Genomic DNA, 13,820 nt, shown 5'->3' with positions numbered 1-13,820 from the left:
GCCAATGCTCTTCCAGTTCACCCACCCACCCCCGTACTGCTTCTTGTTTCCGGCTTTGCTCTCGGTGACTGGCAGCCTTTTAACCTGAATCCGTCCCCTTCCTTTCTTAAAGGAATAACATTGGCTTACTAATCTTTCCAACTACTGTCCAATCTACTGCTTTCCATATCATGTTGGTCTGGAGCCTCTGCAATGTTCATCTTCTCATCATTTTTTTCCTTAAATTTCAGCCATTTGGTTTCTGTGCCATCTAAATTTACTGACGTTGACTACTGTCTGGAAAAATTTGAAGTATTTCTTCATCCTTCCTTCCCTGCACTTATCAGAGTACTTTGTGTTAGGAACAACTCCTTTATTCTTGAAACTCCTTTCCCCATATGTGCTGCAACACTTTGCTTTCCCAACATGTCCCTGGGTCACTCCAGAGGCTCCTTCTCTGGCTCTTAAGGTGTTCTTTCTTGATAAAGGAAAACAGTTCCTTTTCTCCTTCTATGTTCTGTGCGTGCCCCTAGAGGTGTTGGGTTTTCTTTGGTTTCCTATGTTTGTTTGAATCCTCTGCTGTTCTCTTTCAACGTGAAGACTTGTTTCAGTGATTTACTGACAACATACGTTTCACACAACCTCCCCAAACATTCCTGCCCTGTCAGTCACCTCGTCTGCCGGTGACAAAGAAGTACACAAAGGATTCATTCTGCTGTGTAAGCTTTCTGCCTGACCCCCACCTCCCCAGGTGCTTAAATTTCTTTGATCATGAAAATAAATGCCAAGTAGGTATTAAGCTTACAGAATTAGAATTGAAGCCTGCGGGCGAGAGAGAAAGACAGACAGACAGACAGACTAGGTCAGCTGCATAATCCCGGCTGAATGCATCTCAGTTCACAGCTCAAGCTCAAGTTCCTGGAGGACCAGGAACCTCTGTCCCATACTTAACTCAGAGCCTCCAGAGCTAGTATGACTCAACCAGCAAGCATACCATTGAACCAGCACGCCACCAGGCTGACAGCGAGTCTGGGAGTCCCGTGCAGTCAGTGATAACAATTCTTGCTGGGCACTCTCAGGATGACCCAGGATTGATACTGATCTGAAACATAAGTGCCAATAAGACTCCTATTTCCAAGATTCAAGAGTTCCAGCCTTGAAATGATAGGATCCAGGGGTTTCTGTTCCGAGCACAGTGCACCTTTCATCTCCAATATCTATACAGGTTTGTCCAAAACACAATTAAGAAAGAAAAACAAAAACCCCCCAAAACCCACAACGGTGTTCGTGACCTCTGCTCCCTCCATCCCCACCCCAATGTCCAGGAGATGGGAATTCAGACAAAAACTTAGACAAAAAAGCAACATCCCTAAAATTGTGCTTTACAGTTTGCTGGGTTTGTTTGTGGGTTTTTTTCCCGGTTTTATTTTTCTTTGGGGTGGGGGGTGGGGGAGGAGAGGGGAGGACCTGGGCGCAGAGGAGGAATCCAGGCTCTCAAGCCTCTCCTCCACCATTCTTTTGTGGGGTGGTCTTCAGCGCACTGAAGGGAACACTTCTTGGGGAGCACCCTTTCTGCTTGGTGCCTCCCACCGCCAGTCAGGCAGCCACAGGCAGAGGGGAGGCTCTGATCTGGGCTTGGCTGCGAGTCAGGAAGGCAAAGATCGCGGAACCGGAGCGCTCAGGGCCAGGTGACACAATCGTGGGTGCCCGGCGCTGCTTGACAGCTTCATCCCCGCCCACTGGCAGGAGAACGCGGACGGGCAGCACGCGAGCGCGCAGGGTCCTTAAAAGCCGCGGCCGCGCGGAGACGCCGAGCACGCCCACCGCGCGCAGGCGGCGACATGCACGTGAACGGCAAAGTGGCGCTGGTGACCGGCGCGGCCCAGGGCATCGGCCGAGCCTCCGCCGAGGCGCTGCTGCTCAAGGGCGCCAAGGTAAGCGAGGCAGGGCGCACGGCGCGAACCTCGCCGGCCCACCCGCGACCCGCTCCCCCAGCCGGGGCCCTGGGGGATGGGGGCAGCGACCGAGGCTGAGCCCCCGGTGCCCGCCGTGCAGTCTCCAGAGCTGCCCAGGCTGGCGCGCTCGAGCGGACCTCGAACGCTCCGGGAGAGACCCCGAACTGTAAACTGCCCCATCTCAGGTCCAAAAGAGGAGCGTCCTGTGGTCTCTTTATTGTTGGTCTATTTCAAGAGCCGCGCAGGATCTCGATTCCTCTCCTCTTGTCTGTAGGTAGCGCTTGTCGATTGGAATCGTGAAGCAGGTTTAAAGTGTAAAGCTGCCCTGGATGAGCAGTTTGAACCTCAGAAGACTCTCTTCATCCAGTGCGATGTGGCCGATCAGGAACAACTAAGAGGTAAGGGCAGGGAATCCATCCATCCACGCGGAGCGTACCTTGAGTAAGCAGCAACATGAAGGCAACCCCCGGCCAGAGATCCAGCCTGGGGCGGGCGGCCGGCTATCTCCTGGAGAGCAGCTACCTCTGAGCTGCAAGAGATAGCTGGGACTGTTACGTTTCCTCTGACGTCTCAGTAGCCCTAAAAGCTAAGGGGCAAGAAAAGCCAAGCATGCTTGAGAAATCCTTTTATTTTAGTCATGTGGCCGCACAGAATGTAATCAAGATTCCTTGGTGTATTCCAAGACGGTGCTGCTACAGTAATTATTAAATGATTGAACCTGCAGATGGAACTGGGAAAGACAAAGTAGGCTAGGCGAGTATGGCAAACAACTCCCAGAAAGCTGGAAGTCACAGAGTCCAATGACAATCAAATGTGGCAGTGTTTCTCTTTGGAATGGACTAGAATGAAAGGTCAAGGGTTGTCATCACAGACGTACTGGATACTTTTAACCACATGCTCTCTCTGGTGTTTCCCCTATGAAATGATATTTTAAAAACAATAATAGCTGTACTGTAGTCTTAGAATTGCAGAAGAAAAGTTTCTACCAGACTTTCCTCAATGCTTTCCTGTTTCCGTCTACTCACTTAAAATAGACCAATCTAGTTGTGAAATATCAGGGACAGAATTGGTGTAGACAATTAACAGATTTGGTCATATAGAAACCCAATAGATCTATATGAAAAACATACATATTTTTCTGGGAGAAAATGGGAAAATAAAATATTTGTATTTCACAAAGTTTTTTTGAAAGACTAAGTAAATTATTAGGCACGTCTTTAGTCAAGGGACCAAAAATATCTTCATAAAAGTCACTCTGGTACTTCTGTTCTTAACGTGCATGTGTGTTTTTTCGAAAATGTTGGGCTGTTCTGTGAGAGAGTGAAAATGGAGCTATATGTTAGAAGGAAGCCAACTGCTGTTCAGGGAAATTGTTTTAAAGGAAATTATATAATTAAAATCCGAAAATGTTATAAAGACCTATAACATGGATTACAAGCATGAGTAGAAGAGACCTGTAAACATAGTGCTAGTTGCTAGAGGATAAAGTTTTGCTGATTGCACAGGATAGTTTTCATCAGGGATAAAGTCATGTCAAATCCCAACAGCCATGCTGATGGAACAGGGAACAGATTCCCTACAGATCATCTGAAAGCTATTTCTGTCTGAATTTATGTAGTTTCACACGTGACATTTAACCTTAATTGTTTTGCTTCCCAGTATTTAAAATTAGTACCTTGACTGTAAACACATTCCTTAAGGATAAGTGATTGTGAAGGAGGAAACCAGACACGTAAGTGACCAGCAGAAGGCATGTTGGTCGTGAGAAATCCACATGTTGTCTGGACATCAGCGTTTATTTGCAGTTTAGGAAAACATGGCATTGGCTCTTCCAGTGTCAGGATTTAATGTTGCCTACAACTTTTAAAACTGCTTAGACATGTGGCCAAAGAGACTTCATTGAAATCATAAAAATACAGAGGTGAAAAAGTTCTTGGAGATGACTTACAGATGAAAAATGCAACCTGAAGAGTTTAGGCAAATTACAAAGAGTACCACAGCATATAAATGTCAGCAAGAGTTACTAATAGACTGTAAGTTGCTTGAGCCCAAAATTCAGTGGTGTGTTATAAAGAAGAATACACCAATGTATAATTTGGTGTGTTATACATCAGTAAGGGCAGAGTATAAGGAATACAGTGGACACCGAAAGAGGAAAGAAAAGTAAAGAAGCAAGTAGACGTCCATATTTGACAACCTAATTTCCTGTAAGGTGGATGTGGAGTTCTGAAGAGTAGAATATATTTAAGATGAAATGCAAAATTTAACAATAATAATATTCCTTAGATCTTTTCTACTGGAGGACCCTTTCTGGAATCAATTTGAGATCTTAAGAAGCATTTTAAAGATTCTTTGAAAAAATGAACAGTTTTTATATATTTTGTCATTTTCCATTCCAGTACAGTAAAAGGTACTGTAAAGGGTACATATTAGAAAGTCTTGGCAATATTTTTGGCAGCTAACTTGCATAGTAATTTATCCATTTGGCAAATTGGTCCATGCCGTCTTCAATATGTCTGGTGGTTGTTAATAATTCTGTAATTTTATTTCAATCAGTATAAAGTTTGTGCGGATCTATTTTTTTCAAGGAACCCATATGTTGGACCCAAGACCCGAGAACACATTCCTATCATTTGGAAGAATAACCACAATTGTTATCTATAGTTTCAAGTAATAGAACTAGAACCAGGGGTAAAAGGCCCAGGGAAACAATAGAACTATGTAAAAGGCTACTTTGAGAAATAATGTTTCTCAATACCAAGGGGTAAAGCCTAATTTTAACTGGTCAAGGAGGGCTGGCAAGGACTGGAAATGTGGTTGGACAACGTAATGAGGGACCTTCAGACCTCAGAATCTATGCAGACTTGACCTTAGTTGAACACAGTTGTTATACAAACTTGCAATACAAAGCTGTCAAAATAGAAAAAGAAAAGGCGAACATCGAAGTTACAATAATCAAATAAAATCATCTGAATGAAAAATAGACTTACTAGGATATCCAAATGCACTGAAATGATCATTATGGATCTGGATACATAACTGTTTAATATGACACTTTATGAAGAAAATATGGCTTATTTTTAAAGGGATGCTTGTCATAGTCTAAGCCACAGTAACTTCTTAGGGACAGAGATGCTGGCTGCCCAGACTGACTTCTAAGAGCTCTTAGCATATGCTGCTCAGTTCTCTAAAATTTACACCACTGATACTGCTTACAGAACTTTAATGTGCACACAAATCATCTGCAGATCTTATTATGGTTAAGATTCCGATTCCATAGGTCTGTGGTGGCCACAGATTCTGCATTTCTAGCAGGTTCCCAGGTAATACTGATTGATGCTGCTGGCTCACAAACCACACTTGAGAAGCAAGGCAGGAGGAAGTCACCGTCTAAGAGTATAACTTTCACGAGAAGCGTGGATGAATTAAAACCTCATTTCAGGGCACAGACTGTCATAAATGTGTCTGTGCAAAATACGAACGTATCTATGATGTCTTTTTTCTTTTTTTCTTATTAGATACTTTTAGGAAAGTTGTAGACCACTTTGGAAAACTGGACATTTTGGTGAATAATGCTGGAGTGAATAATGAGAAAAACTGGGAAAAAACTCTGCAAATTAATTTGGTAAGCCGTCTTAGCCATGTTCATGGTCTACAATTACTTAACAAAATGTTTTAAAAGGAAAAAAGGTTTTTTTTCATGGAAACAATACAATGACCTACAATGTAGAAAAAGGGAAGTTATAAAAAGCTGGGGAAAAAAAGCATTTCCTTTTACAAATAGGAAGACATTTGAGGTTTTCAATTATGAAAATAAATCTGTCTTAAAATATTAAAAGGAAATATCAGAAAAAACCATCGTTTACTGTATAACTTAGGAGTTGGCAAACTACGGCCCTCAGGCCAAATGAGCCTGCCACCTGTTTCTGTGACCTGCAAGCTAAAAATGGGCTTTATATGTTTTAACAGTTGAAAAAATAAGAAAAAAAAGAAATATATGAATATACAAAATTCAAATTTCAGTTTCTATAAAGTTTCATTGGAACACAGCCAAGGTCGTTTATTTACATGTTATCTCTGGCTACTTTCATGCTACCGTGGTAGAATCGAATAATTGTGACAGAGGCCCTATGATGTGCAATGCCTGAAATGTTTACCATCTGACTCTTTATAGAAAAAAAAATTTCTAACCCCTGGCTTAATTTATGTACTTAAAAAATAAATCTTAATTCCAGGACTATAATAGACAACAAGGCTAAAGTGACCGTTGGACTCTGTAATTATTAAGATTTTTATCCTGAATGCCGGTGTGTGTGTGCATGCGTGTGTGTGTGCATGAGTGTGTGTAATTCCCACAATGTTTGATGACTACTTAGCTCTTCCTTGAATTGTAAACATGTAGAATAAGGAAATAAAATTTGTTTTATTCATTGTATCATAAGCTTGCTGATTATCTTATTTTATAAACAGACTTGACATAAGATATTGGGGTTTAGTAACAAACTTTAGCTAAAGCCAAATGTCAGAGCTGGGCGGGGCATGGGGTCACCCTGTTTTTGGTAAGGTCTTTCTTACTAGTCTCGCAAAGCAGGCACATGTAAAGTACAGAGGGGCAGCTGTGTGTGTATAAATGCACAGGGAGTGGTCCCTACTTCACCACATCCAACTCCTTAAAAACAGGAACCATGTGATGTTTTTCTTTGTTCTTCTCTCAGTAATCAACACAGTATCTTGAAGATAGTGCTTAGTCAATAAATGTTTGACTTGAATTGACATTCTCATGAGTAATGACTTAACTGTAATAACTTGATAGGAGTAATGAGAATTACCCTAACTCACAAGAAAGGTGAATCTGTGAGTACCACTTTGATAAGGTACAAGCTTGACAGATGCCTAAAATCCTTTGACCCAGAACAAAAGGTACTATTTTAAAGTACAAACACTCTCCTTCCAGTTCTTTCTAAAATTTGTCTCAAGTGTTCCTGGATATCATTATAGTTCAAAATAACTTTAAAACCTATTTGTCAAGTGTCCCTCAAAATCTTTCTGGTGTTGTGTGTGTATGTGTGTGTGTGTGTGTGTGTGTTTAGAGACATGACAACTGCTGTTCCTGAGTTGAGATAATTCTATGATTTTCTTCTACTTTAGGCTAATAATGTAGTGAAATAAAATGAAACATTTTCATACTGTGAACCATACTTACATCTCTTGGCTAAATCTTACTTTGTCATGGTATATCCATGTCTAAGATACCATTGAATTTGCTTAGTTAATACCTAATTTAATTTTATATTTGTGTCTCTCTGTTATAAATGATAAGAGCTTATAATTTTCTTTTTTTTTTTTAAAGAAGATGTTGGGGGTAGGAGTTTATTAATTAATTAATTTATTTTTGCTGTGTTGGGTCTTCGTCTCTGCGCGAGGGCCCTCTCCAGTTGTGGCAAGTGGGGGCCACTCTTCATCGCGGTGCGTGGGCCTCTCACCGCTGCGGCCTCTCTCGCTGCGGAGCACAGGCTACAGACGCACAGGCTCAGTAGTTGTGGCCCACGGGCCCAGCTGCTCCACAGCACGTGGGATCCCCCCAGACCAGGGCTCGAACCCGTGTCCCCTGCATTGGCAGGCAGACTCTCAACCGCTGCGCCACCAGGGAAGCCCTAATTTTCTTTTCTTAAAATATTTCTATTTGGTTTGTCTGTCAGCTATTCCTTTGCTTACTTCTATCTCCTTGATCTGTCCGTTTCTGAATAGCATGTAGTCATATCTCAAATGACAAATGTCAACTTGCCTACCTCTTTCAGTCATTCTGTCAGTGTGAATTCTACATAAATGGCTGGTGATTATAATTTACTGATCTTTGATTTTTTAAAGTTGGAGCCCCATTTGCAACCTGTGATTTTTGATTTGTTTTATATTTCCAGAAATAATATTGGTACCTTATGTTTTCTTTTGATTCACATTTACCTAGGCGTATCTTTTTCTATTTATTTTGAAAATGAAAGTAACCTTTTATGTGAATTTTGTCTCTTGCTAACAGTATAATGTGAGATCTTAGTTTTCAAATCACATCTAGAAACAAATGCTTTTTATATTTGTGAATTTAAGTCACTCATATTTATTTTTACTCTTCTATTAGGACTTATTCCTTCCACTTTAGTTCATACTTTATGTTCACTAAATTTTCTTTCTGTTTATGTTCTTTTTCCATTCTTGTCTTAAATTCCATTGGATCACTTTAATTTTCTTCAGCTGGTAAGAAAACCATACATTTTATATGCAATCTTTGGTGGTTACCCCTGACTTATTATGAACCATACTTCATTACATCCTTTGGTTGCCAGATTTAAAATAATTTTTTTTGGAATATGCAACCAATTAGAAACTGCAGGAGTTTTTAAAAACATGTTTTTATAAACTTATGCCCGTCTCCAAAACCACATAAAGTGACAAGACTTTTTTTTTAATCAAGCTATGCTAATGAAAAAGCACAAATCACACAGCAGCTCTCTCCCTAGAACATCACTACTATTTGTAGTTTCATCAGTAAAACTACAGATATTTTATAGATAGAGGTCCCTAGGGTATAAAGTTCCTATATTCAGTGCATTCATAATGGGCACCTACTGTGCCTTTCTTCTGAGAAATCAGCTGTCAGAAAACATGTGCAGTGATTAGAGTTAATATAATGAAACATGAAAATAGTGAAGAGATTGTCTCAGAGGTAATAGGATTCGAATTATCTATCTTTATCCAGCAGACAGGGCATGTTTGCTTTAATATAATAAATATACAGGTGAATTAACACCTGCTCCAATGTGGGAAGTTCCTGCATTATCTGCAAATAGAAAATTCTGCAAGACGGGAATTTTATTTGCCCTGTTTGGTTACAACTCACTCTCCTGGAGCTGGCCTTTATTTTTCTTTGAACTCTGCTGACAAAGGCCACTCCTTAGCTTAACTCCAGGGACTGATGACATTTATTTAATATTACATAAAAAGAACAAGCTATAACCTTTGTTACCCATATATAACTTAAAAACAAATTACTTCCCCTCCTACTTACAACACCCATTGCAAAAGTAGATTAGAGTCTGACCAATCATTATCCTTATAACTTGATTATCTCTGTTAGTATAATGCAAATATTTGTATGTGGTTTGTATAATAATTTTTTTCAACTCTGCTCTGGATGTAATTTACCTCCTTGTACAATTCCCTGTGTGGTCTTTTGCATATTTTTCCATGTTCTTGTCCATGTCAGAGAGTAACGGCTTAAAGGACCTCACCATGTATCTTTCCCTCTTCTGAAATTTTATACAACATAGTTTATACCATCCTTATAAGGCATGTCAGTTTTTAAATTTTATTAGAATTATTTCTATACATGTATAACTTATGCTACTCTACTGTAAGTTCTCTGAAGGCAGAAAATTGTTGTTTTGCATACACAGATGTTCAATTAAAGTGTATTAGAAAAATAAACTGCTATTCTATGATATTTTGCATACGTGGATATTCATTTTTGTGTTTCAGTACAATGTTTGGATGGTTTCCTAACACATCAGTGTTGCAAACAGTGTACGACAAACAGTATATATGTCCTTCCACTTTTACTCCTTAGCAACTTTGCCCTTTCTTTATTCTCCAGCCAGCAGCTCCCACCGCTCTTCCCACACAAGAGATACAGTAAACCTCTTCCCAGTCTTTTGTTTCCACTAGGCTCCTCTGTGTGTCAGCCACAGCTGCCTTATTTATAGCTGCTCAGGCTCACAGGGAATGTTCAGGAAAGAATGAGTCTTTGTATAACTCTCAAAGGTTGGTCTGGCCATTGGGCAGAGGTAGACTTAACTCTGAATATTGGTAAGACCATTTGGTAATGTATTTATTTTACTTTTTGAAGCTTTAATAAACCTAAATAATTCATTCCCACTCAGATGGGACTTCCAACCTAATTTGGACATATGACTAACTTATATTGACGCCTTTAGTATATTCAAATAAAAATTAAACAAAATAGATGGCTATTGTTGGGGATTTTAAAAAAGATTTGTTTCAGACCTGAATTTAAAATTCATGAACTTTTATTTCATGTCTCTGATCTTGAATTTCCCAGTTTGTGAAAGGATGGAGGTAATCCTCTTACCTCTAAGGTTGGTTAAGCGTCACTAATCCATAATTTGTATGAAGCATCCAGCACGGTGCTACTACATAGCAGTCACTCAAAAAATTGCATTTCTCGTCCAGAGACTAAAAACCTACATTTTCTTCATTCGCACTATCTCATTTCTAAACGAGGTGGGTCCCTCTGCTCTACACTGTCTCTAATGAAGAGTTGAGGAAATGGATAGAAACAGTGTTGTCAAGTGTACTCCTTTTTCTTGGCTCCCAGGGGTGTTGATTACACCTTAAATTAGTAACTACTTTCTGTTATTGCTACTCTGCCATATCTAAAGATCCCATTGAAATGTTATAGTTAGGGAAAGCTTGCTAAATTTTATAAGCAGCTTCTGCGAGGGGGAAGACAATCATATCTACCCCCTAAATATGCAGAAATTTTAAAAGACTGAACATGGAAGAATAAAAGATGAGAAAAGGTTTCAGGAAAAAAATGATCATCTATATTAGTATCCCTTGAGAACTGGCTGGAGAAAAAACAAGAAACCTGAAAGGCAGAGTTTCATGATTTAGATGACAGAATCTTTTAAAAAATTGCTTTAATTACAGTGTAGCACAAGAATCATAAATAAACTAAAAGCAACGGCAGACTGGAGGGAAATTAAATAAAGGAAATGACAGATTAGGAAAATTCCGTAGAGAATACACACACACATACACACAAATGTTATAGAAGCATATATACATATATGTGTGTATAATAGGAAGACATTATGCCTAATAAGAGGAGTTAAACAAGTTCATTTATCCATTTATCTGTATTACTAGAGAATTATTTCCAGGATAGAGGAATTTATGAGAGTGGTTTTAAGTTATAGAATGCTTTAACTTGTTAAAAAAAAAAAGTATGTTAACATTTGGAATACTATACAATTTCAGTATTACATATAAAAATTGTCTCTTCGTAACTAAAAATGTTGAGTAAGCATGTGTTAATTATATCACTTTGTCAATAACTGAATTTTCATTTATCCTCACTAAGTAAAAGTAGACTTTGGATTTTCCTCTTTTTTTGTTTGAGAGTCAAATACAAAATTTTAATACCTTTACAAAATGGACTAAAATAATGCTATAGATTCCAGCTTTTTTTGGTATCTGTAGCGAGAACATATCTGTAATTTTTGTTTTCTTTTTTCCCCTGGATATTACAATGGCCCAATCTATACAATGTATAAGCATTGCCAAAAGGCCACAAATATATTTAGGAAACATTTTTATTCTGCGTTTTTCTAACAATTCCATTAATATATGATCTGGGATATGGAAGAGGTTGTCAAAGTAAAGGAAAAGAGGTGAAAATTTCTTATATGTACAGCTAAAACCTTAGGCTTTGTCTTGCAGGTTTATCCTAAGAAGCCTTTTATTTGAAAAGTTACTCAGTTCTTAACCTGATAATGGATGGCAAGATAATACTTTGCCTTCTCCATCAAAAACCAGGAAATAAATCTGGCTTTTAAAAAAAATTAAAAACATTCCCAAATTTTCTATCTGGCTGCATCTTGTAGATGTTGAAAACACAAAAGCAGGTGTCAGCAAAGCTGTAAATACCTGAGAATAAAAGCGTAGCGCCAATACACATAAACAGAAATTCTGTTCAGACATGCTGGAGACTTGGGCAGAAACACACAGAATCTAACTGACTTCAGTAATTTCAGCCATCTACATTCTTTTCCTTCTTATATAAGCCATTAATGTTTTGTTTTTCCTTTTTAAAGGGAATCATGTGCAGGTTTTACTCATTCTCCCTAAGCCTACTTAATATCAAACTGATGCATGGCTTAAGTGAATAGAATCTTCAGCTTACTTTTTTTTTGTGCTAGAACTACTGTTAGGTAGAGAGGCAACTCTGGATCCTTGTCAAAAAAACTCCAAAAGGACTTTTTAAAATAAAAAGAAGGTAACCACCAATATATACCCTCAGGTTCAGACTCGTTATCTCATTATCTGTTGTATCATTTTCTTTGCCGTGCTATAAAGAATGAGAGACATAGGAATTAAGATGTCAAAAGCAAATTTTCACCTTTCAAAAGTCTGAGTTGGAAGGGAGAGGAGTTCTTAAATCTAAAAGGGAATGCAAGGTTTCAAATATGTTTCATGTCACAAGTTGATTTTGACAGTGGTTAATTCTTAAATGTTAGGATAAAACCCAAAAGGTGCCTATACATGGATGTGAGTAGCAAAGCAGGGTAAGCTTTCAAAAGGACAGCTGCAGGAGTGATGAACAAAATTAAGTGATTTCATTACTGAAGACCATATGTCCAAGGAACAGAAATCCCTTTTGCTCAAACTGGGTACAACGGCTATGTGATCTCATACGACACAGAGTTCAGGATGGCTTGATGCTGCAGCTCCCAGATCTCATTCCTGTCTGCCAGCCATCATGGTGGTTTCCTCTTAAAGATGCTATCAATATAACTTCATTCCAGCCATCGCCCCCATATGAAGCAATGAGAAAGGAGTAATGCAATAATTTCTTCCTGGTTTTCTTAAAAGCGATGACAATTTTCTCCGCAGAGTCCTCTTCCATCACCCTCCCCAGCCCAGACCCCACCTCCAGCGGACTGCTTCTCAGGTCTCGCCAGAAATGGTCACATTTGGTTCCTAAACCAGTCACGGGCAAGGGGAATGGGATTTCTGTGATTGAAATAGGTTAATCACTGTCTGCACTAAAACAGGGGAGATCACCTTCCTCTATATTACATGCAGAAGAAGTAGACATGAATGCAAAATAGAAGAAGGAAATGAAAACTGTGTAGGAAATCAAGGGTATCCACTATTACATATTCCAAGATCCAAGAGAATGAAACAGAGCAGATGGATGTAGAATAGTTGGACAAGAGAACCATATGCTAAGAAGGGTGAATACATTTTGTATCCAGTATTTAGAAAAGAAAAAGAATGTACAGAATTCTTGAAGATGCTGAGGATTAGTGAAAGTAACAAGACACTTGGAATATAACCTTTATCATAAAATCTCAGATCAGGCAACTAAGTGAAGTTTCGCAGAGATGTGATGAGCTCTACAAGTTTAGGCAAATAAAAGAGAATCCAGTCAGTGCGTTTGAAAAAAACACAGCCACTTCGAAACCTTTCATTGATAACATGTGCAGGAGTCTCCCTCGGTATCTGGGATAGCAATAAAAACTGTGGTGTGTGACCATATGATAAAGTATGATAAAGTATAATAGCTCTTTATCAGAGCTATACTCTTTAATAGAGTATAATAGCTCTGTTGCTTTTCCCATTTCTGCCCCTGGACTAGGTTTCTGTCATCAGTGGAACCTACCTGGGTTTGGATTACATGAGCAAGCAAAATGGAGGTGAAGGTGGCATCATTATTAATATGTCCTCTTTAGCAGGTAAGGACAATTATCATGTTAATAATGATTTCTTACTGGTAATTGGGACCACAAAAGTAACTCTTCAAAGTGTATTTATTATCAACTCAGGTTTGAAATTGAAACTTGGTTTACTTTTTTTTTTTTACTGGTTCTATGGAATTTTCTGTTATATGATATCAGAAGTTCAAACTCTAAGTTTATTCCTATTATCTTAAATTGTGACTTTATCTTTCTGCAGTACTATTTTAAAAAAATGTATAGATATTTTCCTAGAGTTGCTATTTGTCAAAGGTTACTGTGAGATTCCTAAGCAGTAAAACATGTAAAAGCACCTTTGATAAGACTAAAAAGGACTAAAACAAAGTTAAGGTAT

At 38.8% G+C, this 13,820-nt stretch overlaps 1 protein-coding gene across 4 annotated transcripts in view; it reads left to right on the top strand.

The window, feature by feature from the left end:
- The first annotated feature begins 1,557 nt into the window (after positions 1–1,557).
- The window catches only part of HPGD (15-hydroxyprostaglandin dehydrogenase), a 28,635-nt gene continuing 16,372 nt past the window's right edge, over positions 1,558–13,820 (top strand). Inside the window, exons 1-4 of one of the 4 annotated variants that reach the window (XM_033403618.2) lie at positions 1,558–1,913; positions 2,209–2,332; positions 5,453–5,559; positions 13,369–13,465. In XM_033403618.2, coding sequence (XP_033259509.1) covers positions 1,821–1,913; positions 2,209–2,332; positions 5,453–5,559; positions 13,369–13,465 — 421 coding nt within the window. In that variant the 5' untranslated portion in view covers positions 1,558–1,820. The remainder of the gene's footprint in view (positions 1,914–2,208; positions 2,333–5,452; positions 5,560–13,368; positions 13,466–13,820) is intronic. The other 3 variants (XM_033403619.2, XR_007478014.1, XM_004278685.4) reach the window with 3 other exon arrangements.

This window comes from Orcinus orca, chromosome 6 (genome assembly GCF_937001465.1).
Source record: "Orcinus orca chromosome 6, mOrcOrc1.1, whole genome shotgun sequence".
NCBI classification, from domain to species: domain Eukaryota; kingdom Metazoa; phylum Chordata; class Mammalia; order Artiodactyla; family Delphinidae; genus Orcinus; species Orcinus orca.
The sequence above is the reverse complement of the archived record's forward strand: the minus strand, read 5'-3'. Positions and strand labels throughout refer to the sequence as shown.